Source organism: Mixia osmundae (assembly GCF_000708205.1).
Source record: "Mixia osmundae IAM 14324 unplaced genomic scaffold scaffold_7, whole genome shotgun sequence".
NCBI lineage: Eukaryota > Fungi > Basidiomycota > Mixiomycetes > Mixiales > Mixiaceae > Mixia > Mixia osmundae.
This window is the reverse complement of record NW_014575557.1, coordinates 765159-791671: the sequence shown is the minus strand read 5'-3', so window position 1 is coordinate 791671 and position 26513 is coordinate 765159. Positions and strand designations below refer to the sequence as shown.

The following is a 26513-nucleotide window of genomic DNA, read 5'->3' as shown; positions in this document are numbered from 1 at the left end:
TCTCGCTCTCTGGATAGCTCTTTCGCTGTCATTGTCTTTCATCTTTCTCGATAGCCAGCCAAGGAGCAAGCGAATCTGGGTCGCCCTGCCCTTCAGCTGCGCATTGACACTGTTACTCAGTCATGCGTACGATCTCGATCCATTACTCATCTTTGCTGGACGATCCGAGACGGTGAGCTAGCTCACAATGCGCCAAACGGAGCTCATACGACTGCAGACACCTTTCCGTACTATCAAGATGCGAGAGAGATACGTCGTGAGCCTTTTGTTCGGACGGGCAGTATGTGTATACATTTCGGCACGGCACGGCACGGCTGATCATCGCTGCAGCTATGGGTCACATTTCTCATCGCAAGCGGCGTCACGATATTGACTGCCATCTTCGCACTCCTTCCGGGTCATCGAGTGAGTTCACTAACAAAACTACGGAGTCTATCGCTGACTGGATGCAGTTGTAATGTCATCGACAAGGTATACAGGCAGCTTCAACAACGCTCAAAGACTTTGTAGAGATTGGAAAGCGATGCGACGTGAATTATGCCCTGATCCCGCAGCGACACTGGCGCAACGAGATATGCCTTGAGTGCTGGGAAGAGGACGTGTTCGATCTGCCATCTGTACGCGGTCTCGGGCGGTAATGAGACGCCCGTCGGCATCGTCTCGAGCTCTGGCGGCAGAGGAAGTGACATCCGAGCGATCGAGCGTAGCATACTTGCGAAGCAGCCTCGCTCCGACGTCCACTCGATCTGCACTGCACCATGCAGGAAGACTGCTGAGCGTTTCAGTAATTTCAAGTTTGAGCATGGCGGGACAGACATCGCGGCAAATTCTCGAGCGGTGGCGTATAGCCAGGGAGAATCAAGGGCACGGAGACGACTCGATCGAGCTCGTCCAGGTCGATCGCGAAATACTCAGCGACCATGTCTCTGCGCTCCAGCCAGCGACGAGTGGCGCGCTATAGCCTGTTTAGCATCAATAGATATGATACTGATGTGAGCGCACTTCCTTAATCTCGTCTGGTGACAGATGGGCGTTTGTTACTTGCGGCTCGTGATCGACAGCGATCTGTATGAGTTCAGATAGCTTGGGTGGCGGATCGAGCAGCATGCGCCCCATTTGGCCAAATTGACGCAAGCCCAACTGATAGAAGAGCTCCTCCCTGTGTACGTATGTCAGCCTACGTGTGGCCAATCAGTGTTCGGACGCACAAGCATTCATCATGTCGCGCGATGTAGAGTTTAGTGGCGTGCTGAATGAGCGAGAGTCCGCGATCCGAGTCGACCACGCCCACGAAGGTATGATCGGCAAAGATCGCACTGGCGCCTGCTCACTGCATGAGCTCCTCGCCTATATTTTTGACATTAATCTTGCCTGCGTGTTTAGAGTCGCCAACTTCCGCGCGCAGCTCTTGGATAGACGTCAAATTGCAAGCCGACTCGGTGATTTTGCCCTTTCTGGCTTCAATGGGTGCTTGAGTCGGCAGCTGCGATCTTTCGAGCGCCTGTCCATCCGTGACGAGCATACTAGTGAGCGTTCGTGCTTGATGATCGGTGCGAATCTGGTGCTGTGGGACGTTTCGCGAGAGCAGACGAGCATCTTGCTGCGTCGGGTCTGTATTCGCGCTATTTCGAGGCGCAGAGATGACCTTGAAGCCACGTGATTGCCTGGATTCTTCGAGCTTCGCTTCGAGCGCTGTACATAGCGCATCTGATATGTCATCTTCGTTCATGAAGCCGACCTCGGATTTCGTAGGATGAACATTGACGTCGATCGTCGCTGGATCGAGCATGAGGGATATGTAGACAAAGGGAAAGCCGCCTTTCGGCAGTAGAGGCGCGTAGAAGATTTCGAGCGACTTGCGAATGCTCCTCGACTCAACCAAGCGATCTGGGGACCTCGCAAGGTCAGGACGAACCAATGGTTGTTGGAGCGCAACTCACTATTGACGAAGATGACGTAAACTGCCTTCTTTGCGCTAAAGTTGAGTCCTGAAAACCATCCGTGCGCGGATAGAGCCAACGTGTCTTCTTGGAGCGAAACCTCGACGAGTTCTTTCTTGATCGCTTGACCGTATATGCCGCCAATCACGTCTGATTGTTGGGAGAGGTCTTGTTGAGTCTGCGATGACGTTGCATCTGACAGAATCGACACAGACGCGGGCAGGCCGGTATTGAGATCCCATTCTCGTGCGCCGACCTTGCGACAGCTGATCGAGACTGATGCATTTTGAATCGCATATTTACCCAAGACGTCTAGAATACGAGCGTACTCGTCACTGGCTGATTTAAGCGCTCTCAGACGGGTGGGTATGTTGTAGAAAAGATCCTCAATCTGTCCCTTTGTCAGCGTCTATGCCATGCTCGCTCAGCCGACTAACGATGAATTGGGTTCCGTTGACTGCTGCAGCTCGCTTTGGCTCTGACGACGTGTCCGAGCTTGAATGTGGCACGAGGATCCCGTCAGCATACTTGGCTCTGCTGCAACACTGAGCAAACTTTGGTAATTATATCGAGCCACTGACTTCCAACCAGCGAGATCGTGGCGCGTCTTCGTGACGACGGTGAGATGCGCGACGTGGGATATGGAAGCCAGAGCCTCGCCTCTAAAGCCGTACGAGCTCAGACTAGACAGATCATCAAACGTTGAGATCTTTGATGTCGCGAATCGCTGACACAGCAGCGGCAGGTCCTCATGCTGCTCATCATTTCGCAGATGTAAGGCATGAACAGCGTGCGCATGATGGACGCACGCGTATGCCCAGACCGTCATCGACGATAACGATGCGCTTGAGACCGCCATCCTTGACTTCAACTCGGACAGTCGTCGCGCCTGCGTCGAGTGCGTTCTCGAGAAGCTCCTTCACTGCATTGGCGGGGCGTTGTACCACCTGCCCCAACTGAGCAGAAGCGGCACTGGGACGGACAAGGTGTTACCTCTCCCGCTGCTATGCGATTGACGACAGATTCTGAGAGCTGCCTGATTGGACGCGGCTCGTCAAGCAAAGGGGCAGGTTCGGCCTGGCCCGACGTTGTCGCTGGCTCGGACATGGATGCAGCATCTAAGCAACGGTAGGCGGACGCGCTGCAGACCTGAAGGAGGCGGTGGCCTGCAATCGATTGAGATATTGAAGGGGCAAGCCGGTCGCGGTGCAGCGAAACTGCGAAACCAGCAAAAGTCCCTCATCGTTTCACGATGTTTCCCCCTTTGCGTGTCCTAGACGACGTCCCCAAAGATCGACAGTCAGCCAGTTCCGACGCAGCGCACGGTGCCCTCCTCAGTGTGCTGCCCACGATGAGCTCCATCGGCACATTCTCAGGTGGTTCGTTTCAATCGGCCGAGGAGCAGAGCCAGCCTCTCGAGCCAAGCAGCTCACGCTCTGCCTCGCCATGTATGCCTGTGGCTTCGAGTATAAGCCTAGATGACAAGTCGAGCGAGAAGAGTGTCGAAGCTAGCAGCACTCCCTCGAGCTCGAGCACAGACACGACCACCGCTCTCGCCACAAGCGCAAAGGATGCAGTCGTATCCTCAAATCCCAGCACGATTGCAGACTATCCGGTCACGCAGACAAATCAGCGCCCTACACGCTCACTGGCCGATCAGCCCGGGACTGCAGCTAGTCGCTGGGCGACCAAAGAGCCGCTCGTCAGTCCTACACTGCCCACAAGCCGACCAAGCAAAGCCGTCGCGATCCGCAAGCCAGGTCAAATTTCACCCGCAACAAGCGCATCGCTCTCGCCAGTGTCTTCCATGAGCGCCTTGTCTGCAAGCAGCATGAGCTATACCTCCTCCGCGACCAGCTTCTGCAGCACTCAGTCACCCACACTGTCATCCCATCCACAAAACAGACATCAGCCCGGGCCACATCTGGCAGAGACAGTCTCACTTTTGCTGCAGCGCGTCAGACAGCTTGAAGAGGACGCAATCATGCAAAGCTACGGTCTCGAACAATGCCAGAAGACGATCGCCAAGCTCGAGGGAGACATTTCTTTTCTCTCCGGCTGCCTATCTGCTCAGACGCCTGTGCGTGACACTACGCGTGCTGAAGCCCAGGATCTTGCAACCAATGTGCTGCTCGCATCTGGACTGAACGATCCTGCTACTGCCTTTGCCCCCGGACCTGAGCATCTCGAGATGCCAGTCCCTAGCGTGACGAGTGCCCTGCCGAGCATGTTTGCCTCGAGTACTACGCCCAGCTCAGTCGGCTTCGACATCGGCGCCGAGCAGGCTGGTGATGCAGCATTCGCTGCCTTGACGCTCGGCGGACAAGTACCGGAAGTGAGCTCGCAATATCTATGAATTTGAGGATCCCTCTGATCGCGCTCGCAGATGAGCTTTCCCATACCACGCAACCAAGACGCTCCTTCCGCCAACAACGGATCTGCACAGACTGGCAAATGGGAGCAGTTGGGCATCTCGCTCGACCTGCTGCGTTCGATCACCAAGTATGGTCTTCGTCCGCCTTCAAAAGTGCTCGCGCGCGCAATTCCTTGCTTACTCGAAAGTCAAGACATCGTCGCCCAGTCGCCACCCATGCAGGAACGCATCCAAATCTACATCGTTCCTGCTATTCAGATCGTCGCCAACATCATCAGCGAGGCTCACGGATCAGTCTGGCCTCAGCAGACGATGACGAATCGACGCGCAGGCGTACTTGTTGTGGTCGTCACTGCGACTGTTGATCAAGCTACGCAAGCTGCTCGCCTCGCCTCTATCCTCGGTGGATCTCTTGGTGTCGAGACAGCTGCGCTCGTGGGGCAGCCTGATGAGCACCAGGGACTGCAGCTTCTCACGCCTCACATTGTGATCGGCACGCCTGCCCGTCTTACAGAGATCTTCGGACTCAAGACCGTCTCACTCGCCAATGTGCGCATGTTTGTCGTCGATGAGACCGACCAGATCATCGCTCGAGGAATGGCCGAATCCGTTCTCGCTTTCGCGCGATGGCTTCCCGCAAATGGAAGCGAAATGACTTCTGGAGAGCGTCAGACAGCTGTCTTGTCCTGCACTGTGCCGCAAGATGTGCTCAGCTTTGCTTCTTGCCTTCGCCTCCGCGAACCTGTCCGAGTCCTGGTTCGCCGCGATGGAGCTCAGAGCACGCCCAATGTCCGAACGACCAAGCAGTACTTTCTGTACATCGCACCGAATCCAGCACGAACGGAAGCCAACGAGTTGAGAGCCATCAAATTGGACGCCCTGCTTGATCTGTGTGACGATCCGGACTTTGATGAAGCGCTCATCTATTGCTCAAGCATTGACGCCGTTGACTCGATCTCGTACAAGCTGCAATCTGTCGGAATCGATGCGCTCGCTCTGGTTCGTCTTCGTCTCAGCACATGTACTGCTCTGACGAGCGTGTAGCGCGGCGATATGGGCTCGACGGCCCGGCAGGCTGTCTTGTCGCGCTATCGATCAGGATTCGGTGCAAAGCGCTGCCTCGTGGTGTATGATGCCCTGGCCAAAACGATGACCGATGTGACCGTCAAGTTCATCCTCAACTTCGATCTTCCACGCGCCGTCGAGGACTACTCAGCTCGGTGCGTATGCGATTGGAGGCGCAACCTTCAGACTGACGCGTCATTTGTAGCGTGCTGAGCCTTGCGAGCCATACCGCTCTGAAGGCTGTCATCTCGATCGCATGCTCGGCCGGTGATGTGGACATGTTGCGCAACTTGGAGTCGACCCATCGCTGTCGGATCCTGGAACTGCCGGCGTCGCTTAGCGAGCTTTGACTCCTGTAACATGAGAGGGGCAGAAACCCCTTTGTTGCCATGATGCATCAACCCTCATTCTTCCTCTAGCGACTTGTTGAGACATCGAAGACTCAGACTTTGCAGTCTATCGTAACATACGACAACATGTTTGCTAAATTCTTCGTCTTGCTCTGCGTGGCCTCGATGGCAATCGTTGCCTTTGCCAATGGCTCGTCCATTCTACCTCAGCAACGGCGTGTCGTTGCTGAGAGGTTCAAGCAAGCAGAGGAGGCGTACAAGATTGCAGAGCGTGCGGTCAATGCCAAATGTAAGCGCCTCATTGGTGAGCTGACTGGCACGACTGAGACGTCTTTGCCAAACAGTCGAAACCGCCGATGGCTCGCACGTCGAGCGTGGATTTGACATCAAGGAGGCTATAAAGTCAGGTAGGTGCTCCACCAGGGAGCGCACGCAGACGTTCTGATCTATGCTGTCTGTCGCCAGTCGGTGACAAGGTCAAGGCAGACTTGGGCTTCGACAAGCGCGCCGGCAAACCTATCGCCAAGAAGGGCGGTAGAGTCTACAACCCTCACACGAGCGAGATGTACAAGATGGTGCAGGAGAAGTGCAAGCCTGTTCTTCTGTCAGCGACTGATACATAGCTGACGCGGCTCGGGCCTGACAGGGCTCAGCCAAGGCAAGGGCACGCCCGTCGTCGCTGTCAAGGCCAAGCACGCATAAGTCGTGTGCTGTGTCAAGGGAGCTCGCATGCAAGCTGTACTTTGGTTCTGCATCGAGTGTTCCCGAGCTGTTTGTCGCTGAGCGTCGCCGGGTCGTGAGAGCAAGGTGACAGCAGAGGCCGATAGACCTTGGCGCCGATCTCATGAGCGCTTGAGCTCGCGCGCCTTCGTCACTTCGAGGCTGACAGCGAGATGGCCTTTCGAAGGATAGACGTGGATGCGTTTGACGACGACAGAGTGGAAGAGTCGGATCTCTACGATGCCTATCCTTACTCGCCGCAGGAGAGCGCAAGTTTGGCTAAGCGGAAAGAGAGGGATATCCGTGCATTGCTACAGAAGCGAGCCAGCCCTTGCTCATCAGCAACTTGTGCTCATGTCAGGCGTCCGGCTGCAGGGGAGACTACACAAGTAGCTTGGTCACCGTGCTGAACGAGCCGCCGTACGGTCCCGAGCACGCAGATGCAAAGGTCAGCCAATGCGGCGTAGCCATCAAGTGGTGCCTATGCTGATGTGGTCACCAACTCGACAGACAACATCACTCGCCTGCATCCTGCTCATACTGTCACAAGTCCGCTCGACAGAGATTGCAAAGACGATCAAGACACTCTCGCCCGAACAGCAAGACACGCTCATGAAGTATCTCTACAAGGGCATGTCAGAGCCCGAGGATAGCTCGAGCGGCGGTGCCATGTACGGAGCAGGCGCACCGGTTGGCAACATCATCCCTGGCAACTCTTGCGCTGTCTTGCTCAGCTGGCATGAAAAGGTGTGCCATTCTCACATGACCGCGCGTTGCCTCTGAACTGACTGGGCCTGATCTGTGAAAGCTGACAGAGATTGCCGGCACGGGCTGCATCGTCCGAGTCATGTCTGATCATCGAAGGGTGTGACGCCTCTCCTGTTGTAGCATGTCAAATCTTCAAGATCAGGATGAACAACGCGAGCTCGAGTCCGATGAGGCAGACAATGAGAAGCACCACGATATCGCCAGACGTCCGGAAGTTGCGTCCAAAGATTCTCGGCAGCTGTGACTCTTGTGGCTGTGACTGACGCGTTGGCGAATCTGACCTGCCCATCAATGACCGCCGACCAAGGGATGCGAGCGAGGTCAAAGAACCAAATCTGCGCCGCACCACCGGTATCTTGCTCGTATTCGATAGCTTCGGACTGCCAGTCCTGCCCTCGGGTATGCTCTGACTCTGCTGTAGCTCTGGCGAATCCATGAGAAAGGTCTCTTCGCCAGGCTGAGCAAGCAGATCGGGCCAAGCTGAACGCGGTCGGGCTGGCGGTGCGCTGAGACGCGCGTCCTCTGCTTCAGTGCGCAAGGCGGCCTCTCTCTGCGATTGAGTGACGAAGGAATCATCGATAAACTGATTGAGGCTGCTGCTGAGCTTGCTCTTGAATGATCTCGCTCGCCTGCTCGTGGACAGACTGCCATAGTTCTGGGGTGAGCCAGGCGCAGTCCATGAGCGAGCGAGCGCATCTCGTTCGAACGACGGCGGCATGGCGAATGAGATCATCCGGGGACTCGAGCTCGTCGGATGTAGCAGTCGAGCCGATTCGGGTGGTTGCACATCTCTCTTGAGTCGCGTTTGAGCTTTCCGAGCTGCCGCCTCGAGCTCGGCTGCTACCTCCAAGCGATGTACGTCTGCAAAGTCGTGGTTGGACCGTCGTCGTCGCAAGATGGACAGCAAGAAGATCAGGCCTGCCACGATGACATAGATCAAGCCAATGGTGATGAACGAATTGTCGAAGATCTGTATGCAAGCGTCAGCGTGAGCATATCAATCCAAGCAAACGTAGCGCACCTTCAGGATGACGAGAGCATATGATATGCTTCCGAGGGCAGTGCGAAAGTAGGCACCATCAAAAGTGCGTTGCCTGCTCGCAACGCTGAGCCAAGAAATCTGAACTTTCTACGAGCTGACAGACCTTGCACGGAGCTCTGTCAGCTCGCTGATGTCATCCGTCAGGAAGCTGCTCCTACGATGACCCTGATAGAGGTACTGCGGCCGCTCCTTGCCTCTGTGACTGCCTTTTCGTCTCGACTTTTGTCGCCTGTTGTCGCCAGAGTCATCAGACTCGACGCCTGAGCTCGTCTCGCTTTCATTGCCGAGCAGGGTCTCCTCAATGGTGGGCGAGATCGTCCTCTGCTTGCCCTTGGGGTCTGCTTGTGCCATCTGGTTGCTCGTACTGACTTCGCATGTGCATATATACGCCCACCGCTGAGATTGCCCACGTGATCGCGTGATCGATAACGACATCATTGGCCTCAGGCCTTTTGGAAATCCACCGACGTCCATCTGTTCAGCAGCGTTGACCCGGCCTGAGCGCTCGACCTACAGACATATGGCCGCTCGCAGTGGACCACCCTTCAGGGCTACGAGCCCGGACGCTGGCGAGCAAAGAAGCGTCGGCGAGCAGAGCACACCTACAAGGGAGCACAATCAGCAAAGTCCCGCCAGGGAGCCCTTACAGCAGCACTATCAGTCTTTTGCAACTCCGCACTTTTCACCTTCAGCAACGGGCCCCAAATCATCTGCCCTCGCCCGTCGCATACCTAGCCTCAGCGCAGGCTTCAAAGGCAAACAAAGAGCTATCGGCCGCTTCTTCAGCGAGTCTCACAGAACGATGCCGGATGAGGAGCCTACCAGTCCCAGAAGCGCAGATCCATCTTCGTCTAGCACATCCCAATATGGAGCTCTAAGCTTCGGACGGCCTGCTGCACCACCCAGGCGGGCACAGTCTGCTTCCCGTGCTGCGAGCGTGCCCTTGCCATCGCCATCTGCAGACGATCTAAGCTACACCCGTCGCATGCTGGAGCAAGCGCAGACGCCTAAAGACGACAGCTCGGATCCGCTGCGCTCAAGTCAAATATCGACTGCGAGCTCAAGAAGCCTCACTGCTCGGCTGAGCGAGCTTCAACTGGTCAATCTCAATCTCGCAATCTTAGCCGCACAGCTTTCTTGGTCCATCGAGCTCGGCTACGGGACGCCCTTCTTGCTCTCTCTCGGTCTTTCGAAACAGCTCACAGCTCTCGTCTGGCTAGCTGGACCTTTGGGCGGCCTCATCGTCCAGCCTCTCGTTGGCGCATATTCTGATCGCAGCCAATCCCGCTTTAGACGGAGAGCTTTCATATTGGCCTCCTACGCTCTCATCGTCATCTCGACCCTCTTTCTCGCCTTTTCAGGGGAAATCGCGAGATGGCTGATCGATCTGTTCGGCTTTGGTGTTGGTGATTGGGACCCTGCGCTGGGGGAGCATCTGCTCTCTGTCGCGCGTTGGGTAGCAGTCCCTGCCTTTTACGTCCTCGACTTTGCCCTGAATGGCTTACAAGCCTCAGCGCGTTCGCTGATCCTCGATAGAGCGCCTTCCAGGCAGCAGGGCAATGCAAATGCCTGGCATTCGCGCATGACCCAGATAGGCAACGTTGCCGGTTATGCGCTCGGCTTCACTAACCTTCAGCGAGCGCCTGTATTCCGTTGGCTTGGAGGCTCGCAATTCCGCAAGCTCTGCATAATCTCACTGGTCCTGGGTGGCCTCTGCATCTTGGTCACTTGCGTCACCCAGCCCGAGATACCTGCAAAGCCAGAAACAGATGACAAAGACGACAAGAGTGAGCACGCACGAAGAGGGATATTCAGGCAGTTTCAACACTCATTAATCGAAGTATGGGATGCTATCGTCATGCTACCGGTACCCATTCGAAAGCTATGCTCTGTCCAATTTGCGGCGTGGTCCGGCTGGTTTCCCTTCTTATTTTATGCCTCAACCTATGTTGCTCAATCGTGGAAGAACGATCATCTGCATCACTCATCGGGCGAAAGCGACGAGGAGGCCGGACGTGCTGGCGCCCTTGCGCTGCTCTTCTTCGCACTCGTCGCTGCGGGCACAGGCGCTATGCTGCCTCCCTTGCTCGCTGCAGCTCGAGGTGCGGCACTGAGCAAGCGAAGAATGCCTTTCTTGCTGAGATATTCGCTCGCTTCCGCAACGCTCAAAAACGCATGGACTGCCTCGCACCTGCTTTTCTCACTGCTCATGCTGATCACGGTCTTTGTCGATTCTGCGCGTGGCGCGACCACACTCGTCGCCCTTATTGGCGTACCTTGGGCAATCACGTGCTGGGTAAGTCAATTGCCAGCATTAAACGGATTAACTGACATTAATAGATCTAGGTGCCCTTTGCCTACCTGATGGCATATATTCGCGAGATCAAGGAGACTTTCAAGGCCGAACCGTCGGTCTCGACGCCTACACAAGGACATGCGAGATCAGGCTCTGATCAATCAGGCGTGCTCGATTATCGAGCAAGGACAAGAGCTGCTCTGGACGAGTGTCAGCCGCTACTTGAGCCCAGACATCGCCATGCTCGCCAGCAGTCGTATACTGGCGCGACTTCGACTGCACAAGAGACGGGCGGTGTGATGATCGGCATCATGAACCTATCAATCGTCCTACCTCAGCTTGTCGTCGCCGTTGTGTCGAGCATTATTTTCAAGCTTGTAGAGCTGGGCGAGGGAGACAACGAGACGAGCAGGCGGCTGACTCCTGCCAAGCAAAGCAAAGACGTCGTCTGGGTGTTCCTGTACGGAAGTGTCATGACGCTCCTTGCGGCTCGGTGGTCGCGGCAAGTCGTGCTGACGAATGAGGAGACAGATTTCCTAGACGCGCTCCAGACTGCGCATGATGAGTCCTGGACGCCAACAGACGAAGACGCATAAGCGAGAGTAAGCGACGATGTACAATTAGCCACGACAACACATAGACGAGCGCAATTGTGACACAATCAACAGTTGTTGTACAAGCACGTGCTAATTTGATTAGGCTTCTGCAAATCTATGGAGGGTGACATGTACTGCCGATTGTTCTTCTGCGATGCGCCAGAGAGACGCCGAGACGGGATAGACCTTGAGTCGCGGGGCAGATCAGCCTGTCGACGCAGGAGGATATTGCAGGATCTGCTAGATGTAGCGGCCTCCTCTCTGATGTAGACTAGCTCCTCGCGATCTAAGCTCTTTCTGAAGATGAGCTCGCGCTGGGGTTGGGGCAGCGATTGTCTAGCTTGGGCGCGCACGATGCGAATACGCAGAATGGCGTGGGCGGTAGCAGCAATGACGACGTCTTTGACTGATCGCTCAAAGACGACAGCATATCGCTTAGCGTCACCTAGGAGCTCCTCAATATTGCTAATGATGCTACTCGTCAGAGGCACATAGGGCCACTCCAGGGATTTCCTGGCTGCTTCGATATCGGCTTCTGGCGAGAAGACAGGCAGTAGATAGAGCTGCTGTATGTCGGGCCTCAACGGTGAGGTAGCCTCCTCTGAAAATGCGCGGACAGATATCCCATGACGACGCTCGAGCGCTACGACGATCGCCTCCCTGATCATGTCGAGGGTGCGCGTTCGAGCGAGCAGTTCTCCTCCCGAGATGCTTTGAGTGTTTCGTTCTTGCGTATCCTTCAGCTGAGAGCGGTAATTTTGCGCGATTGAGTTGGCAAGGTCAACACAGAACGGCACATCTCGCTTGCCAAGATCGTGAGCTAATCCCCGAGCAAAGTCTCCGCCGGTGATGGCAGCAAAGATGGTGGCAGCAATACGATTACTGAAGATATCTGCGACGAGCTTCGCCGAGTAGATATCTTGTGGCAGCCGCAGCCAGTCTTTCGCGCGCTCGACATAGGTACTGAACGCTGGCTTGTCTGTCTGGTAAAAGTCAAGTGCAAAGGAGTCGCGCACGATCACCACATCTGAGCTCAGAGGAGGATCACCGTCGAGTGGCAATCCGAGCAGCAGCGCGTCCGAGTCTGTGGTGAGGATCATGTCGATCACTTCATAGATTGCGAGCTGTATCAGGGCGACTTCTGCTTCACCCTTGGCCTTGAGAGCAGTCATGCCATAGATGTCGAGCAGCTTGAGAAAGCGATCTTGCAGGGCAATGCTGTATCCCGCGACTTGATGACCTCGCTTGACTTTGGGACGTTGAGGACCGTCGAGGACAAAGAGTGGCTGGAAGGGCGCTTTGAGGAGCGTCAACAGACGGGCGTGGAGTTTCAGCATGGCTTCGTCTGCATCATCAGACTGATGCAATGCTTCTATAAGCCAGCATGATGTGTCTGCTTGATCGTCAAGATGAAGCGCAAGGTGAGGATGTGAGGCGTACCGATTCCGATCTTGATGCTCCTTTGAGTACAACGATAGGACTCCTCGCCCAGCTTGAGCAGTGAGCGAGATTTCTTCTTCGCATCGCAGGCCTGCCAGAGGAGCCTGACGCCCATGCGAGCAATCGCTAAAGGCGGCTGCGAGCTGCGAGGCGCGTCGGTGGTCGCCAAATAGCCGTCGACGTCGACGTCCCCTCTGCATCCCCACGGTGTCCACGCACACAGCGTGCATGCTGACTCAGCGTCTGAAGACTAGCCTGCTCATCCTGGCACTCTCCCTTGCCTCCATCGCAATTCGGTCGCCTTTCCAGAAGGCCAGGCAGGCATCATCCAGGAGCATGGCGACGCAGCAAACGTCACGTACAGTGGTCAAATCTGTGCTGGCCATTGAGCAAGAAGAGGGCATTGGCGCTCGTGTGCGACGCTCAATCGGCACAGCAGCCTTGCAGAATTTGTCACCCTTCCTGATGCTCGACCACTTCCGCGTACCGCGTGGGGCCGGCTTCGGCGACCATCCCCATCGGGGGTTCAGTACGCTCACGATGATGCTCAAGGGAATGTCGAGGCATGAGGACTCAAAGGGTCACGCTGGCGAGCTCAAGACGGGTGGCGTGCAATTCATGAAAGCGGGCCGAGGGATCATGCATTCCGAAGTGCCCGTGCATGTCGAGGGTGAGCCAGACCCGGAGGGTATGCAGCTCTGGATAGACTTGCCGAAAGCCAACAAACTCGATGCGCCATCCTATCACGAGCTTGACGCAGAAGAGATACCGGCAGCCTATCCTCTCGGAAAGCATGGCGGGATTGAGATCAAGGTCCTAGCCGGTGCGAGTCCTGACCAATCGACCGCAGCCGTTGAGGGACCTATTCATGAAGTCAGCGGTGGCGGACTTGTCTATCTTGACGTGCGCTTCAGCGAGAGCCAAGTGGCGTACTTTCAATCTATGCCTGTCGGCTGGACTGCCTTTGTCTATGTCATTGCTGGCTCTGCAGAGATTGGCGGTGTTGCGACCCAGACTTATCACACAGCCGTGCTGAGCTCAGCGCAAGATCAGACCGGCATCACACTGCTCAGCAAGTCAGCAGATGCTCGGCTGCTCGTCGTGGCTGGCAAAGCGCTCAATCAGACAGTCTACCAGCATGGTCCTTTCGTCATGTGTAGTCGGGAAGATGTGATACAGACGATCTACGATTTCCAGCAAGGCAAGAACGGCTTCGAGGGCGCTGCGGAATGGCAGTCCAAGATCGGGTCTGTATTCCGCTGAGAGACTGCTACACATGACGACACTGTTGTATCGTATTGCATACCATCAACACGACCAACATGTGACCGGACGTGGCAGTCATGACCCGGCGCGAAGTCAAAATCAATAAAAGCGTGATATCTCTCTTTTAGGAAAATGACGCGCGGATGCAAGCAAGTGCCCTGGACGAGCCCTGATCAGGACACTGCCGCAGCCGGGGGCCCACGTAAGATGACACAAGAAGGTGACAGCCAGTTTTGAGCGGCAATGACGGCGATGTGGTCGGCCAAAGCAGCGGAAGTGATCGAGCGACCCGGCAAGAGATTATGGGCACACATGGCACCGGAACACTGGGCGAGACCTTATTGGAGATCAGAGCGACCCGTGAAACTCTCGAGCAACAGCAACAATACGACCAGCGATCTCTTCGACCCGAATCGCGCAGCAAGATTGTTGATCAGATCAGAGTGGGCAGACGAGACTTGCCGGCCCAGATGACGACCGAAACTGCAAGATTCTCGTCTGAACTGGCGGCAAAGACCAGGTGGACGGGCTCGCTTCTTGCGAGCATGTCATCCAGGGATCAGCATAGAATTTGTCTGCACCGCTTACACATCTGCGACATAGGCAAAGCAAGACTTGGCAGCCGGTAAACCGCGCAAAGGACTGGCTCATTCACACTCTGTCAAGTCGTCGACGTCGACGTCTCGCTCTCAGTCTCTGCAAGACAGGATCTCACTTGACCCTTGCGACCCCGAGCACGTCCGCGTGCACAGACGGACCAAGCTTACAAGTGTTCCGCCGCCTGAAGCTCGGACCTCCAGAGGCCTGTCAAGCTCGGAGATCTACGTGTGACTCCTGATATAAGCCCTTCCAGCAAGAGAAGTACACGAACAGGCACGCCCGGGCCTACTCTGTCGAGATGGTCGGATCGTCAAGCTCGCATCGCGTTGCCCGCTTGACCGACCCCGGGAACCCCTCGCTTGCGTATTACAGCTCAATGTCGTCCAGCCTGCCGGAACCCATCGCACTGCCTTGGCCATACCACCCGACAGGGCTGGACGCGCTCACTACACTCGGCCAAAGGATAAGCTTTGCTTCTCACGGCATGTCGCAACAGCATGAGCATCATCGCCGCCAATCTTTGCACCATCACCGCCAATCAGTGCCAGTGTTACATCCTCGCATGTCTGCCGAAGAGATGCCACCGCGACCGCGGGAAGAACCTCCGGTGCAGAGACACAAAGTCTATCTGCTTCATTGCGCGAAATGCGACGCGCTCCTGTCCGATCGTGGCATGCGTGCTGTATGTGCTGTTCCTCCAGGCTGGTCGGTGCCGCGCTTATCTTGATCATCAGGTCTTGCTACTCAAGCCAGACATAGTGCTATTTTCCAGCGATGCTCCGCCGTCTAACACTGCGCCGATGTACTGTGATGCGCCCGCCAACGGCGAAAAGGCCGTCGAGCGCACCTGCGAATGTCTCACTCAGTCATTGGGTGAGTGGAGTACCTGCGTCGAGATGATCGCGCTAAACAGCAACACGGACAGGTTGTCTTTGTGGCTCAACAGTCGGCTATTCGATCATCGCACCTTGCAGTAGGTGCACCCAAAGCGTTGCGCGTCATTCGCAGCGATCGAGCAGCTCACAGCCTCAGCCGAACAATCAACCCAACAATCATCGGTATGTCTACCACTACGGCGAAGTCGAAGCCAGCGAGCGGCGATACGTTCAAGGTGAACCTGGCGTGCTGGCGCGTGCAGTCGCTCGCCTACCCACTGGCGCAGTGCGATCGTCATCGCCAGCACACGGTAGCTCAGATGACGAGCGGATCCAGCGCGCTAGTCTGCAACACGATGACGGGCTTTTGAAGCCTACTTTACCGCGTCAGGTCTCGGCTCAAGCGGGTGTCTCACCAGGCCAAACGCTCTACTGGCACATGCTCAGGCATGACGGCGAGCGAATCGAGCCTGTTGACCCGAAGCTCACCTGGCAAGGCGCACCCTTTGTCATTGGCCGATGATCCGTCGGCCTCGCGGTTGCGTTTGGTCACTCAATGGCGCAACTGAAGACCTGCAGTACGCAAGGGAGCGAAACGGTTTGCATACAGCTGACAGTGATTTCAGTAAGTTGTACGATTGATTGTATCAATGCTTTGTTGCGTTTGGATCATAAGACAAGGTCAAGTGAAGCTTCTTCGTGTCGGAAGCGATTTGCGGGGCTGTCAGCTTACATAAAGCCAAATCCGTTCGAAGGTGCGCCATAGTCCATGGCGACCCCGCCAGCAGGACCATAAGGACCGTAAAGACCGCCAAGTGCAGGACTGCCGTGCGAGCCACCCATATGGGCAGCGAGACCTGGATGATGAGGGTACGGGCTGCGAGCACCAAATGCATCATTTGGCATGCCATGGTGATTGCCGTTGAAGTGATGTCCGGGCTGAGGTCCCATGTAGAAGTGACCTTGCATCATGCCAGGATGGAAGCCAGAGCCACGTGACATGTCGTTGTCGCGCGAAATCTTGGCAGAGATGCGCTTGCCATAGGGCGTGTTGCGGATCGAAGGCATAAGTGGCGTGATCATGCGAACGAGCTCTTGCTTCTGAGCAGGCTCTGCCCAGTCGAGCGCTGTCTGGACGACATAGTTGGCGAATGAGTCACGAAGCATACGTTCGAGGTTGTTGCGATTGAGGAACTCATTCACGAGCACCTTGCGACCGGCAGCATCAGCGACCCGGATACACTTCTCAACGACGTTGGACGAGAACTTCTGGGCCGACAGGGTGCAGACGTTGCCAACGAATTGACGGACAATGGCCTCGATGAAGCGGTTGTCGTTGAGATCGAGCACGTACTGCACGACATAGTTGCCGAAAGGATCGCCAACGAGAATAAGCGAATTGTACGTGATCTCTGTGACGAGCTGAATACGCTGCGATTCCGAGGCATGGTCGATGCAGCGCTGCAGGACACAGCAGCCGTGACGATGCGTGGCGACTTCAATGCAGTTTGTGGCGACCGCATTGTAGATGAACTGGTTGTCCTCTGGTGGCAAGTGATTCAGACACTTCTGAATGACATGGTTGCTGTTGAGATCTTTGATGAGCGTGACGACGTTGAGATTGAGTGCCATGATCAAAGACTGGACTTGACGGCGTGTAGTCAAGAAGTCGAGCAGCTTTTGCACAGCGCGAGTGCCATCTGATGATCACGTCAGCTCCAACATGCCAGAAGTGGGATGAGGGCGTACGCATGTTGAGTGAAATGGAAACGAGCTCGCCAGAGATCGAATCAATCAGAGCATCTCGCTGCTCGTCAGTCGCAAATTCGAAGAGCTTTTGCGATAGGTAGTTGCCGAAAGCGTCTGTAGAGGTATCAGTTGTCAGCAGATTGCAATGAGCGCTGGATACGGCACTCACCCGTCATGAGCTCAGCAAAGTGAGGGAAAATCTCAGAGAAGATCATGTCACGATATTCTGGATTGCCCTCTTCGAGCTTGCGCTGAAGGAAGCGACATCCATGCTGATCCTTGCACAAGGCAGGCATATCGCCTTGGAGATCTTCGAGGCGAAGGCCAGCAAATCGGTTGGTTTCAACATCACGCTTCGGCTTCATGCCAAAGAGGGCGTTGTTGCCATAGCCGGCTCCTGCAGCACCATCGTATGCGAAGACGCCAGAGCCATTAAGGCTATCGAGACCGCCATATTGCCCGAAGGGACCGCTCATGGAAGACGAATCAAGACCACCAAATGGACGGCTCATAAAACCATTGCCGCCTAGGGTGGAGAGACCATCAGCGTTATAGGCGCCTTGCTGCGCAGGCGTGGCCCCATTGATCTTGCGCGTCTGCTCGGGTGAGCTCGACTTGCCAGGCTGGGAAGCTTCTGTTGGGGTCGGCGCAGTGGCTCCGCCCAATGCGCTACGGGGTGCGGGCAGCGTACGAGGCAGAGGTGAGGCACGCTCGGTGACAGCCGCGGCCTTGACATTCTCGAGGGCTGCAGAGGCGGCAGCATTGTGAGTCTGACCGCGTTGTCGGCCGTCTGCCGCAACCTGACCGTTGGCAAACTGAGGCCATTCGGAGCCGCGGGGAGCATTCTCAGCGCCTGGGCGTACGCCAGCTCTTGGAGGAGTCTGCGAAAGAGGTGCGAGATCCAGGGCAGCGGATGATGCGGACAGCTACATCTGCGCGTCAATAGAGTGTTTTATTCAGATATGAGCAACGCACGATGCCAGGATAGCTGTCTCTGCGGACGAGGATGGGGAACTTGTCATCGTCAGTATTGAGTGCTAGGTACTTGCCGCCATAGGCCGAGTCTGGTCAAATGTCAGCACTAGCGTTGACCCTGCACATGGATGCACTCACTTTGCAAGTCGGAATCGAGATCGTCGTCAAAGACGAAGCCTTGAAGAAGAGGCGCGTCGCCAGGTGCAGTACCGCTGCGGATGGGGACGCCCTTTGCCTTGGCAAGGGCAGCGGCAGTAGCAGCGTTGCTACCTTCGGCAAGAGATAGCTTGTTGAGAGCAGCAGTAGCGGCGTCCGCTCCTTCAGCACTATGACGACGCGTCGCTTTGTCGTCGGTAGCAGGCGACGTGGGACGTGAGGACATGAGGGCCTTTTCTTCGCGTTCGTGCTGCTCTTCCAAGGCCTTCATCTGCGCAGCACGATGATGTCAGCGGGCACGCGCAGACTGCAGCTGTCCAGCTCGCCTTATCCTCGAACGCTTTCTTCTGTAGAGCCTTTTGCTTTTCGTGCTCAAGACGCTTTTTCTCGATTCGCTGGGCATATAGACGTTAGCCGTGCACCGCATCGCCAATTGGCGACTCACTGCAGCAAGATCGGCAGGCTTGTTGGCACCCCCGTCGGCAAGGTCAAGGGAATCCTCCATCTTGCCGGACTGAGCCTTTGAGCTCGGCAGGCCGTCTGGCGATCCGGAAGCGGTAGTCGAGCTTTGTGTAGCGTCGTGACCATCTTGCTTGCTGGCGACCGAGCTGGCGGGGAACCGTCTCGAGCTAGCCGGTGCGTCGGTCTTGCCGTTCAGAGTTGTCGTCTGATCGTTGACAGGATCTCCTGCTGATGGGATATTGGAGCTAGCCATGCTGGTGCTTGACGCTCGTGTGAGCGAGCGTGTGAGTGTAGAGCTAGCCTAGCTTCTGATCTGGATGGCCTCATGGGCTAAGCTGGGGATATATGCTGATCTCAGGGAGCTCACCTTGGGCGATTGTGGTGCGACGGTCGACGTGCTAAGCGAGATACAGCTTATGCGTGAGATAGGAGTGATAATCAGGGCTACAGTCAATGGGAGTTGTTATCGGTAGATGCGACCAGGGCGGACGAGCGAGCGAGCGAGCCAACGGAGGTCTGATGACAGCCCGTTCGGCGTTGTGAGACGTGGACGAACGGAAGTACCGTGCCAGTCAGACGGTGCAAGAGAGGGAAGCGAGGGTGACAGCGAGGCTGGGCTCCTGCTCCGGTCGAGACCGAGTCCGTTCGAGTCGAGAGGCTGACGAAGGAAAAGTGCTGGTAAGGGCTGAAAGAGGCAGAAATGCGTGCAGACAGGTCTTGCGTAGGGTATGGTCGTTCAAGCTTGGTGCACAACACAAAAGGTCTCTCCCTTTTTCGCCTCTCTTCCTCGTCTGGACAGCCTACAAGTCCCGCAGACGTTTTGTTTGCTCTTTTCGTTCACTTGGCCGGTCTTTTCTTACGATACAGACAATAACAGTCTTTGAACAGATTCGTGCCTGTCTTGTCTCAGTCAGCTCCAGCGGCTTGCCCGAGCACACTGCGCTACTCACTTGACAAGTGCAAGCGTCTTCGTGAACCGTCTGTTCGCTGCAGTTCCGAGCCACGCAGCTTTCTCTCACGCTCCGCTGACTCACGTCACGATCTCCCTTTTGCTCTGCCCATTTTCGAGCGCTTCGTTTCTATCGGCGGTAGGTCAGCATGTTTCTCTATCTACCGTCTCAGTAGCTTGATGATCCAACCTATGATAATTTGCGTTTGATCTGCGACTGTGCAACAGAGGACTGCCTCGCCGGGTGATGTCAGTACAGGCGCATGAAACCACTCTTTCACGTCTGACTCGCTCAGTCTTGGTGACGTTGGGACAGACGCTGATGCGTCAGTGATACAGGGCGTGAATACTTGCAACAACAGAAGCATAGCGTGGCTCAGTCTTCTAACGAAAGTGTCTGCTCGGTCTCCTCTCTCTTTTTTTGCCTTCTATTGCATCCAGCGCGTCCGAGACGGATCTCAGATCGCCCAGTAGGCTCACGTGGCCATGATGAGTTCTTACTTCTGCTTTGACGAGTGAAGCCCTGATCTTGTCATTCAGCACGACGCATGCACCCTGTCTGACGAGACACACCATTGGCCGGGCATGGCCTTTGTTTGACTGCTGCTATGGAGGACGATGCCATCGCCAGCGCCGAAGAGCAGTCTTGTAAAATTGCCAGAACGGATGTCCTCTTCCCCGTCGACAATGACGCCCCGCACCGTGGCAGTCTTGTTCGAGACGAGCAATGCAATAGGCGGATATGCTTTCTTAGGATCGAATGGTTCCTCGAGCTCTCGTCTGAATTGTTGCACATTTGCAAGCGTCCGCTCGAGATAGTCTTTGATGACAGCGTCTGGCGGGGCTGGCGGACCTTCCTTGGTGAGATCATTGCTGCTGTTCTCCTTCCTGAGCCGGGCACGAGGGTCGACCATACCTGCAGCTCTTCTGAATGGCGAGGTAGCAGATGAGATACGAGAGTTGCCGGATGGCCGTCTGCTCGAGTCTATAGAAATCGAAGGGCTTGTTGAGCCAGAAGCAAGTGACGCTGAAGGCTTGAGGTCTGGTCCGGAGACCGGTACAAGGCTATCGACATCCGCAGTCTGTGCCTCTTCCTTTTTGTCCATCCTTTTCTCATGCTGCTCTGCATCTTGCCGATCGTATATGCCTTCCGTCATGGGCGACAATCCGTACCGAGACCAGTCTTGCGGATTGAAGAAATCAACGGGCAGGGCATTGCCGTGCTCATCCTCAAAGCAGTCGCCATTTCCAGGCAAGAAATAGAAGGTGCTTCGCATGGAAAAGGCCACAGAAGGACTGCAAATCTCCTTGTTGAAGAGCACACCGTCGCCGTGTCGGAGAGGGCCGAGCGCGTTGACCGTCGGACCCCATGGCGTACCTGCGAAGACGATCCCTCTAAAGAGTGATGGATCATCTGTTCTGCTGAGCGCATGCAGAGCAACGAGACCGCCCATCGAGTGAGCCAGGACCATGGTGCCAAGACCTTCAGGTGATTCCTCTTTGAGTCTCTTGAGCTCTTCCAACAGCAACGCGGAGGATTTATGCAGTGACCTTCGCCAGTCGTAACCCCAGTTGACAAACTGGATCTGGCCTTTTTTATTCAGTTCGCGCAGTCGGTCCTTCAATCTCCGGCCGAGATCTATCCAGCCAGCGACGGCGGTGACCATCTTGTCGGGTCGGACAAACTCTGTCGTTGCGTCTTCGTCTGCTTCCGACAGACCAATCGAGAGATCTGGTTTGCGCAGTCCGATGCCAACCTTGAGAGGCACCCATAAGCGCTGACCGGTAGCTGTCGAGCGCAAGACGCTGCCTCGGTAGCCGCCCATGAGCAAGACCGGCCCTCTCAAGTCCGAGAAGGCGTCCTGTGAAAGCGTATCGAGCTGTAGATCCGAGGCTGATTGGCCGTTACGAGCAAATGTCGCGCCAGATGGTGAAGGGACCTGCGGATACAAGCTACTGTCGACAGGCGGTACAGCAGCGCTCAGTGAACTGGATCCAAATGTGAAGGATCGTATAGCAGTCGGCAGCGATAGGGAAGCAGTAAAAGGCCATTCAGGCATACTCGGCAAATGTGGCAACGACAGACTATCCTTGATCGCGTGCAAAGCAGTATTCTGCGTGCTCTCATCTCAGCGCTCGCCGAGGATAGTGGTGATCGACCGACCTCTCTATGATTGGGAGGAGCGATCGAGCGAGTCATACCCTCATGAAAGGTATGTGGAGCTGGCGACGTATCATCTAAGAATCTATGTAGGTTGATTTTGTGGAGCGCTTTAGACGCGCGCGGGAAGCGTCGAGCAGCGGCTACACGGAGATGCGGGAAGAGGCCCTGCTCGTGGATGCTCGAAGGTACCGAAGAAGCGACAGAGGCTCGTCGCTTCCTGGGCGAACTGAGCACGGGCGATACTGCAGTCACGGCTGCATCCTCTTCCTCATTATCGCTATCGTCTATCGCGGTGCCCGACAAGAGTGAAGCCAGCTCTGTCTGCTCGTGGAGTATGTTTGCGCCCTCGCTTGGGCTTGTCCAGCCGAGCTCTAGATCTCCCGTGGAGTGTCGTCTTGTTGTTGATGAGGCGGCTACACTCCCTTCTCTTGCGACCTCAAAGTCATAGAAAGCCTCGCTCTCGTCTTCGTCTTCGTTGTCTGTCTCTGTGCGAGTGTCGTCTGACTCGGTTGAGAGCGAGGACGTAAGGTTCGCATGCGAGGCTGTGAAGCCGGAGAGATCTGCCTCTGACTCATCTTCCTCGCCTGGCTCGATGATGATGACAGGCGGAGGCCGCTTCATGGCCATTCGTGTCACCGAGCTATTCATCTGAGTGCAGAATGCATGTTCGATTGCAGGCTGCCGGCAAAGCCGAGGGCCGTCAAAGTCGACGCGCTCTGTGAGGGGGCCCGGTCTAAAACCAGATTGAAGGTCGTCACAAGTTTTCGATGCACGCGGTAGTCGACGCGTTCAATTTGCGGACGACACGCACAGTCTCTGCTCTTAGGGGCGATGTTCAGGACGCAAGACAGAGCTGTGCTGGGCGCCAAGAGCCTCAACACAAGCTCAGACGCGCTGTCGAGCCGGAACGGTGTCAAGCAAGAGGCCTATGATGGTGTTAAACCGACTGGAGGCGCGGTCTATCGATCCAAGCAGTACCCCTTCAGACTGTCTTTCTATCGCAAGCCACCGACGCAAGAAGTGACCATCGAAGAATTCGAATGTTGGGCAATCGATCGCCTGAAAGTTCTGGCCGAGATAGAGGCCCAATCGTCTCGAAACCGATCTTATGACGATCTCAATAAGATCATTCTTGCTCGTGCGAAGCAATACCTGCCGCTCTCTTCGTCTTACGTGCCTACAACTAGCCGGTCAGCATTCAAAAACGGATTGCCGTTGCCAGGCACGCCGGAACACGCTATCGAGAGCGAACGACGTAAAGATCACTACTCTCACTTTGTGCTACGCCTAGCATTCTGTCGGTCTGATGAGCTACGAACGCGATTCGTGCGGGCCGAAGCATCGCTGTTTCGAGCGAGATTTGACTCCGATGATGCACAAGAGCGTCAGCAGTTTATCAACTCGCTCAACATGGAGTGGCAGACCGTCCGTCCTACGCGTTTCGTCGTTGGCGATGACTCACATGCCCACAGGTCTCGATGGAAGAAAAGCTAGATATAGCCGAGCACCTCATAGCGGTACACTCTCACCTCCGTACTCACGAGGATGTGCGTGCAGAGCAATTCTTCAAGGTCGGTCGGACTATCTATGGCCAAGCTTAGCTGATGGGCTTACAGGTACCGTGGACTAAAGTGGCTTCGCTGGTTGGTATGCGACGCATCTATATCAAACGCGGCGAAGCATATGTGCCCGCGAGGGATCAAGCCTCACTCGTCTTAGAAGAGTTTCAGCGCGAGCTGGCTCATAATCTCGAAGTATGTCCGACGTCTGCGAGTCAGCCGGAAGCTGAAGAGGTCTACACAGATGACCGCGCGCGCTGTGCCTCGATTGGACGAAGACGATCGATTACTGCCCGTTCTCGAGCATCTCTCGATGAGCTTCCTGGCCGGCATGACGTCCGAATATACCTCGATGCGCAAGGACGAAGACGGCAACGCGATCACTGCAGACATGATCGACGACCTGGCGAAGCGTCATTTTCCGTTATGTATGCGCAACCTGCACTCAGTACTGCGCGAGAAGAAGCATCTCCGTCATCATGCGCGTCAGCAGTACAATCTCTTCCTCAAAGTGGGTGAAGCTTTCTGTCACTGTGATCATGACTGAGCGTGTCGCTGCATCTCAGGGAGTTGGACTGTCTGTCGACGAAGCGATTGTGTTTTGGCGGAGAAGCTTCACGAGTATGTCGGCCGACAAATTCGATAAGGAGCACAAGTACAACATCCGACACAACTACGGTCTGGAAGGCAAGCGAATGAACTATCCTCCAAAGGAGTAAGCGCTGCCTTTTCATCAGATCAACGGCTGACTCGCGGTCATAGCTGCCAGCGAATCATCTCGAGCGATCAGCCTGGACCGCAAGACTCCCACGGATGTCCCTTCCGACATTTCGCAGAGCCCTCTCTTTCGTCAGCGCTTGGCTCGACGTATCGTATCACCAACGCAGTCGATCTGAGAGAGATCCTCGAGCTTGCCAAGACCGGACATCCTCACGTTGCGTGTACAAGAGTCTTCGAGATCACGCATGGCATCAAGAAAGGCGAGGGTATCGGACAATCTGCGAGCGTCAGTCATCCGAACAAATACTTTGACCGATCCATGGAGCTTGAGAAAGCATCTGAAGATCCGGCGAATGCTCAGCAAGGCATGAAGAAGATCAAGACAGATCCGGCTCCTCCTGACGCCAGGCCATCGGTCAAATCAGAGCTCCAGTCAGAGCCTAAATCGGAGCTCATCGAGGCAAGCATGGACGTCGATGTCACTGCATGATACTCTACTGTTGTACGACAACATGGTGACCTTGTTCTTTACTAGAGTCCATCTTTGCTGTTCTGGCGCCGAATTGGATCGCCCGCTTTGGCAGCTTGGATGCATGCTGCAGACCGAGTAGCTCTCGCGCAGCATAGCGTAGCACTAGCTTGTCGCCAATACCGGGCCCTAGCGCAGGGTTGCATTTCAGATTGACGGGCGTGTTTGCAAGAGCTGAGATGACATTGGCTGCCAGGAATGGGAAACGTACTTCCTTGCCATGCGAAGAGATGACGCGATCGTCTCGTCCTAGATTACGGTGACCTATTCGGTCGAGATCCAGCTGGAGCTCCTGAACAAGCGCGAGCCAGTCTTGCTTTGAGCTTGCATGATTGCGCTCAGAAGGTTCGGCCGGGCTCTGACTGATAGTGCCAAGATCGAATGCCCGACGATGACGTGCATAGCCACCTAGCTGCTCGTCTGCACCCAAGCCAGATAACAAGACCCGTGACTCGCTCGTGTAGGGCTGTGAGCTGCCATCTCTTGCCTGAAGCTGTCCTATGCCTCGCGATGCAAAGTAAAGCGCGATTGCGATGGACTACAGTGTATCAGCGGCAGGGTCTCAACATGTGTGAAAGGAACCGACGAGGTCCATTACTGAATTAGAGGGGAACATCAATTCTAGGACCGTGCTGACATGGCTCTGGTATTCGGCGAACGGGACATTGACAGCAACAAAACGCCAGTCGCGATTCGGTCTTCTATTGCGCAGCTCGGTCAGTGTTGCCAAGCCAGTGAGTCGGTCAGGCACATCCCACTGCCTGCTTGCAGATTTTGCAAGGCTGACGGTGCGAGGGTTCTCAAAAGCAACATTGAGGAGGTCGATTGGTCGGCTCGGATGGATGTATTCATCGGCTAGCAGTGCGAGCGTCGTACAGTCTAGTCCTCCTGAGAACAGTATCGCTACAGAACGTTCGCGGGCGAGGCTGGTGCATCTGGCACGCGTAGCTGCGCGCAAGCTGGCCAGTAGTGCGCGCGCCGCTTGCTCTAGCGACGTGTCGGCGGCAAGACTAATAGGTAGTTCAGTCGTTATCTGTGTCGGACCACGCCTGGGAATTTTCGTGATGGTGAAGGGGGCGCGCTGTTGGATGTCAAAGGTGAGAATGACGTCCGTGGGCACCTCCTGCCAGCTCTTGGCTTGCAGATGTTGGGGCACACACGATGTGATCAGAACGCAATCTTGGCGCTGCACGCGGCTCAGCATGCCTATGAGGATACGCTCCTGGGCTTACCACTAGCACCAGTAGAGATCGCCTTCCAAGAGGATCGCGTGCACAGAAAACTGTTTGTGAAGCTGCCTGTGATACGCTCAGCAGTGCCGGAGGAACGATCAGCCTGCGCACCGAGTAGAAGACAACTGCAAAGGGTCCGTCCAAGCTGTCAAGCATCGTCACGAGGCAAGTCGCGTCGCCTTTGCACTCGACAAGGCGTTCAAAGAGTGCGCTGCCGTCATTCGTGCTGACTTCGACCTACCGTCTTGTTTCAGCGCATCAAATGGATGCGGAGATATGCTCACCTCCAGACCGTCAAAGATCTCACCGTTCTGCGAGTCGCCATCGTCAGCAAGGCTCAGCTCGCTAGCTGCGATCAGCTTACATATAAGAGCCAGTCACCCTGAGCACTCTTGAAAGGTTGCTGAGCTAGCTCGTGACCTCTGAGATGTAGGACAGCTGCGTGGACTCTGATACGACAGCCGTCATGCTCAAATTGGTCTGATTGGTGTGCATCTGGACCTATCGACAGCTATGGTCAGGCACGGCTCGAGAACCCCAGGCTGAGGGACCAGACCTCTTGCATCGACAAAGCTGCATAGATCAGTCCACTGAGAGTCATCGTGGCTGCTCTGCGTCGATATAGAGCAGCATATGCCACACATCCAACAGCGCCAACGCGATATAAATTATTGAGGAATCACGCT

At 55.6% G+C, this 26513-nt stretch overlaps 13 protein-coding genes across 13 annotated transcripts; 7 read left to right on the top strand and 6 right to left on the bottom strand.

The window, feature by feature from the left end:
• Positions 1–485: 485 nt before the first annotated feature.
• L969DRAFT_51129 (uncharacterized protein) lies at positions 486–3047 on the bottom strand (the record flags this gene model as incomplete). The annotated part of the gene is given in 10 exon segments (XM_014711647.1): positions 486–769; positions 817–955; positions 1003–1159; positions 1209–1316; positions 1332–1887; positions 1941–2331; positions 2378–2474; positions 2522–2694; positions 2750–2887; positions 2934–3047. 10 exon segments carry the CDS (start codon positions 3045–3047, stop codon positions 486–488), a joined length of 2157 nt encoding a protein of 718 aa, XP_014567133.1.
• On the top strand, positions 2934–5800 carry L969DRAFT_89027 (uncharacterized protein). Its single transcript, XM_014711646.1, has 2 exons — positions 2934–4275; positions 4327–5800. Exons 1-2 carry the CDS (start codon positions 3193–3195, stop codon positions 5356–5358), a joined length of 2115 nt encoding a protein of 704 aa, XP_014567132.1. The 5' UTR covers positions 2934–3192; the 3' UTR covers positions 5359–5800.
• Positions 5633–6527, top strand: L969DRAFT_547471 (uncharacterized protein). The gene is made up of 4 exons (XM_014711645.1): positions 5633–6018; positions 6074–6136; positions 6195–6317; positions 6376–6527. Exons 1-4 carry the CDS (start codon positions 5856–5858, stop codon positions 6429–6431), a joined length of 405 nt encoding a protein of 134 aa, XP_014567131.1. The 5' UTR covers positions 5633–5855; the 3' UTR covers positions 6432–6527.
• A 95-nt stretch (positions 6528–6622) lies between these two features.
• On the top strand, positions 6623–7320 carry L969DRAFT_95648 (uncharacterized protein; the record flags this gene model as incomplete). Its single annotated transcript, XM_014711644.1, has 4 exons — positions 6623–6768; positions 6825–6897; positions 6960–7196; positions 7258–7320. The coding sequence occupies 4 exons, from the start codon at positions 6623–6625 to the stop codon at positions 7318–7320; spliced, it is 519 nt and encodes a 172-aa protein (XP_014567130.1).
• L969DRAFT_89024 (uncharacterized protein) lies at positions 7121–8652 on the bottom strand. Its single transcript, XM_014711643.1, has 3 exons — positions 8363–8652; positions 8239–8311; positions 7121–8187 (listed from the first exon to the last, which is right to left on the bottom strand). Exons 1-3 carry the CDS (start codon positions 8608–8610, stop codon positions 7342–7344), a joined length of 1167 nt encoding a protein of 388 aa, XP_014567129.1. The 5' UTR covers positions 8611–8652; the 3' UTR covers positions 7121–7341.
• A 127-nt stretch (positions 8653–8779) lies between these two features.
• On the top strand, positions 8780–11151 carry L969DRAFT_82752 (uncharacterized protein; the record flags this gene model as incomplete). Its single annotated transcript, XM_014711642.1, has 2 exons — positions 8780–10555; positions 10606–11151. The coding sequence occupies 2 exons, from the start codon at positions 8780–8782 to the stop codon at positions 11149–11151; spliced, it is 2322 nt and encodes a 773-aa protein (XP_014567128.1).
• Positions 10907–12756, bottom strand: L969DRAFT_547345 (uncharacterized protein). Its single transcript, XM_014711641.1, has 2 exons — positions 12592–12756; positions 10907–12544 (listed from the first exon to the last, which is right to left on the bottom strand). Exons 1-2 carry the CDS (start codon positions 12704–12706, stop codon positions 11217–11219), a joined length of 1443 nt encoding a protein of 480 aa, XP_014567127.1. The 5' UTR covers positions 12707–12756; the 3' UTR covers positions 10907–11216.
• Positions 12757–12819: 63 nt separating this feature from the next.
• L969DRAFT_51055 (uncharacterized protein) lies at positions 12820–14486 on the top strand (the record flags this gene model as incomplete). Its single annotated transcript, XM_014711640.1, has 2 exons — positions 12820–13842; positions 14085–14486. 2 exons carry the CDS (start codon positions 12820–12822, stop codon positions 14484–14486), a joined length of 1425 nt encoding a protein of 474 aa, XP_014567126.1.
• Positions 14487–14621: 135 nt separating this feature from the next.
• L969DRAFT_546851 (uncharacterized protein) lies at positions 14622–15958 on the top strand. Its single transcript, XM_014711639.1, has 3 exons — positions 14622–15139; positions 15192–15330; positions 15383–15958. The coding sequence occupies exons 1-3, from the start codon at positions 14756–14758 to the stop codon at positions 15853–15855; spliced, it is 996 nt and encodes a 331-aa protein (XP_014567125.1). The 5' UTR covers positions 14622–14755; the 3' UTR covers positions 15856–15958.
• Positions 15748–19177, bottom strand: L969DRAFT_546634 (uncharacterized protein). The gene is made up of 8 exons (XM_014711638.1): positions 19042–19177; positions 18658–18987; positions 18539–18607; positions 18195–18483; positions 18057–18145; positions 17251–18007; positions 17082–17195; positions 15748–17032 (listed from the first exon to the last, which is right to left on the bottom strand). The coding sequence occupies exons 2-8, from the start codon at positions 18925–18927 to the stop codon at positions 16062–16064; spliced, it is 2559 nt and encodes an 852-aa protein (XP_014567124.1). The 5' UTR covers positions 18928–18987; positions 19042–19177; the 3' UTR covers positions 15748–16061.
• Positions 18971–22408, bottom strand: L969DRAFT_95641 (uncharacterized protein; the record flags this gene model as incomplete). The annotated part of the gene is made up of 8 exons (XM_014711637.1): positions 18971–18987; positions 19042–19072; positions 19155–19474; positions 19544–19570; positions 19625–19654; positions 20013–20146; positions 20197–21737; positions 21788–22408. 8 exons carry the CDS (start codon positions 22406–22408, stop codon positions 18971–18973), a joined length of 2721 nt encoding a protein of 906 aa, XP_014567123.1.
• A 183-nt stretch (positions 22409–22591) lies between these two features.
• Positions 22592–24971, top strand: L969DRAFT_89018 (uncharacterized protein). The gene is made up of 6 exons (XM_014711636.1): positions 22592–23212; positions 23260–23358; positions 23404–23541; positions 23591–23857; positions 23913–24061; positions 24109–24971. The coding sequence occupies exons 1-6, from the start codon at positions 22619–22621 to the stop codon at positions 24554–24556; spliced, it is 1695 nt and encodes a 564-aa protein (XP_014567122.1). The 5' UTR covers positions 22592–22618; the 3' UTR covers positions 24557–24971.
• Positions 24561–26428, bottom strand: L969DRAFT_95639 (uncharacterized protein; the record flags this gene model as incomplete). Its single annotated transcript, XM_014711635.1, has 8 exons — positions 24561–25133; positions 25182–25781; positions 25828–25893; positions 25939–26064; positions 26112–26138; positions 26192–26209; positions 26248–26328; positions 26384–26428. 8 exons carry the CDS (start codon positions 26426–26428, stop codon positions 24561–24563), a joined length of 1536 nt encoding a protein of 511 aa, XP_014567121.1.
• Between the last annotated feature and the right edge of the window lie 85 nt (positions 26429–26513).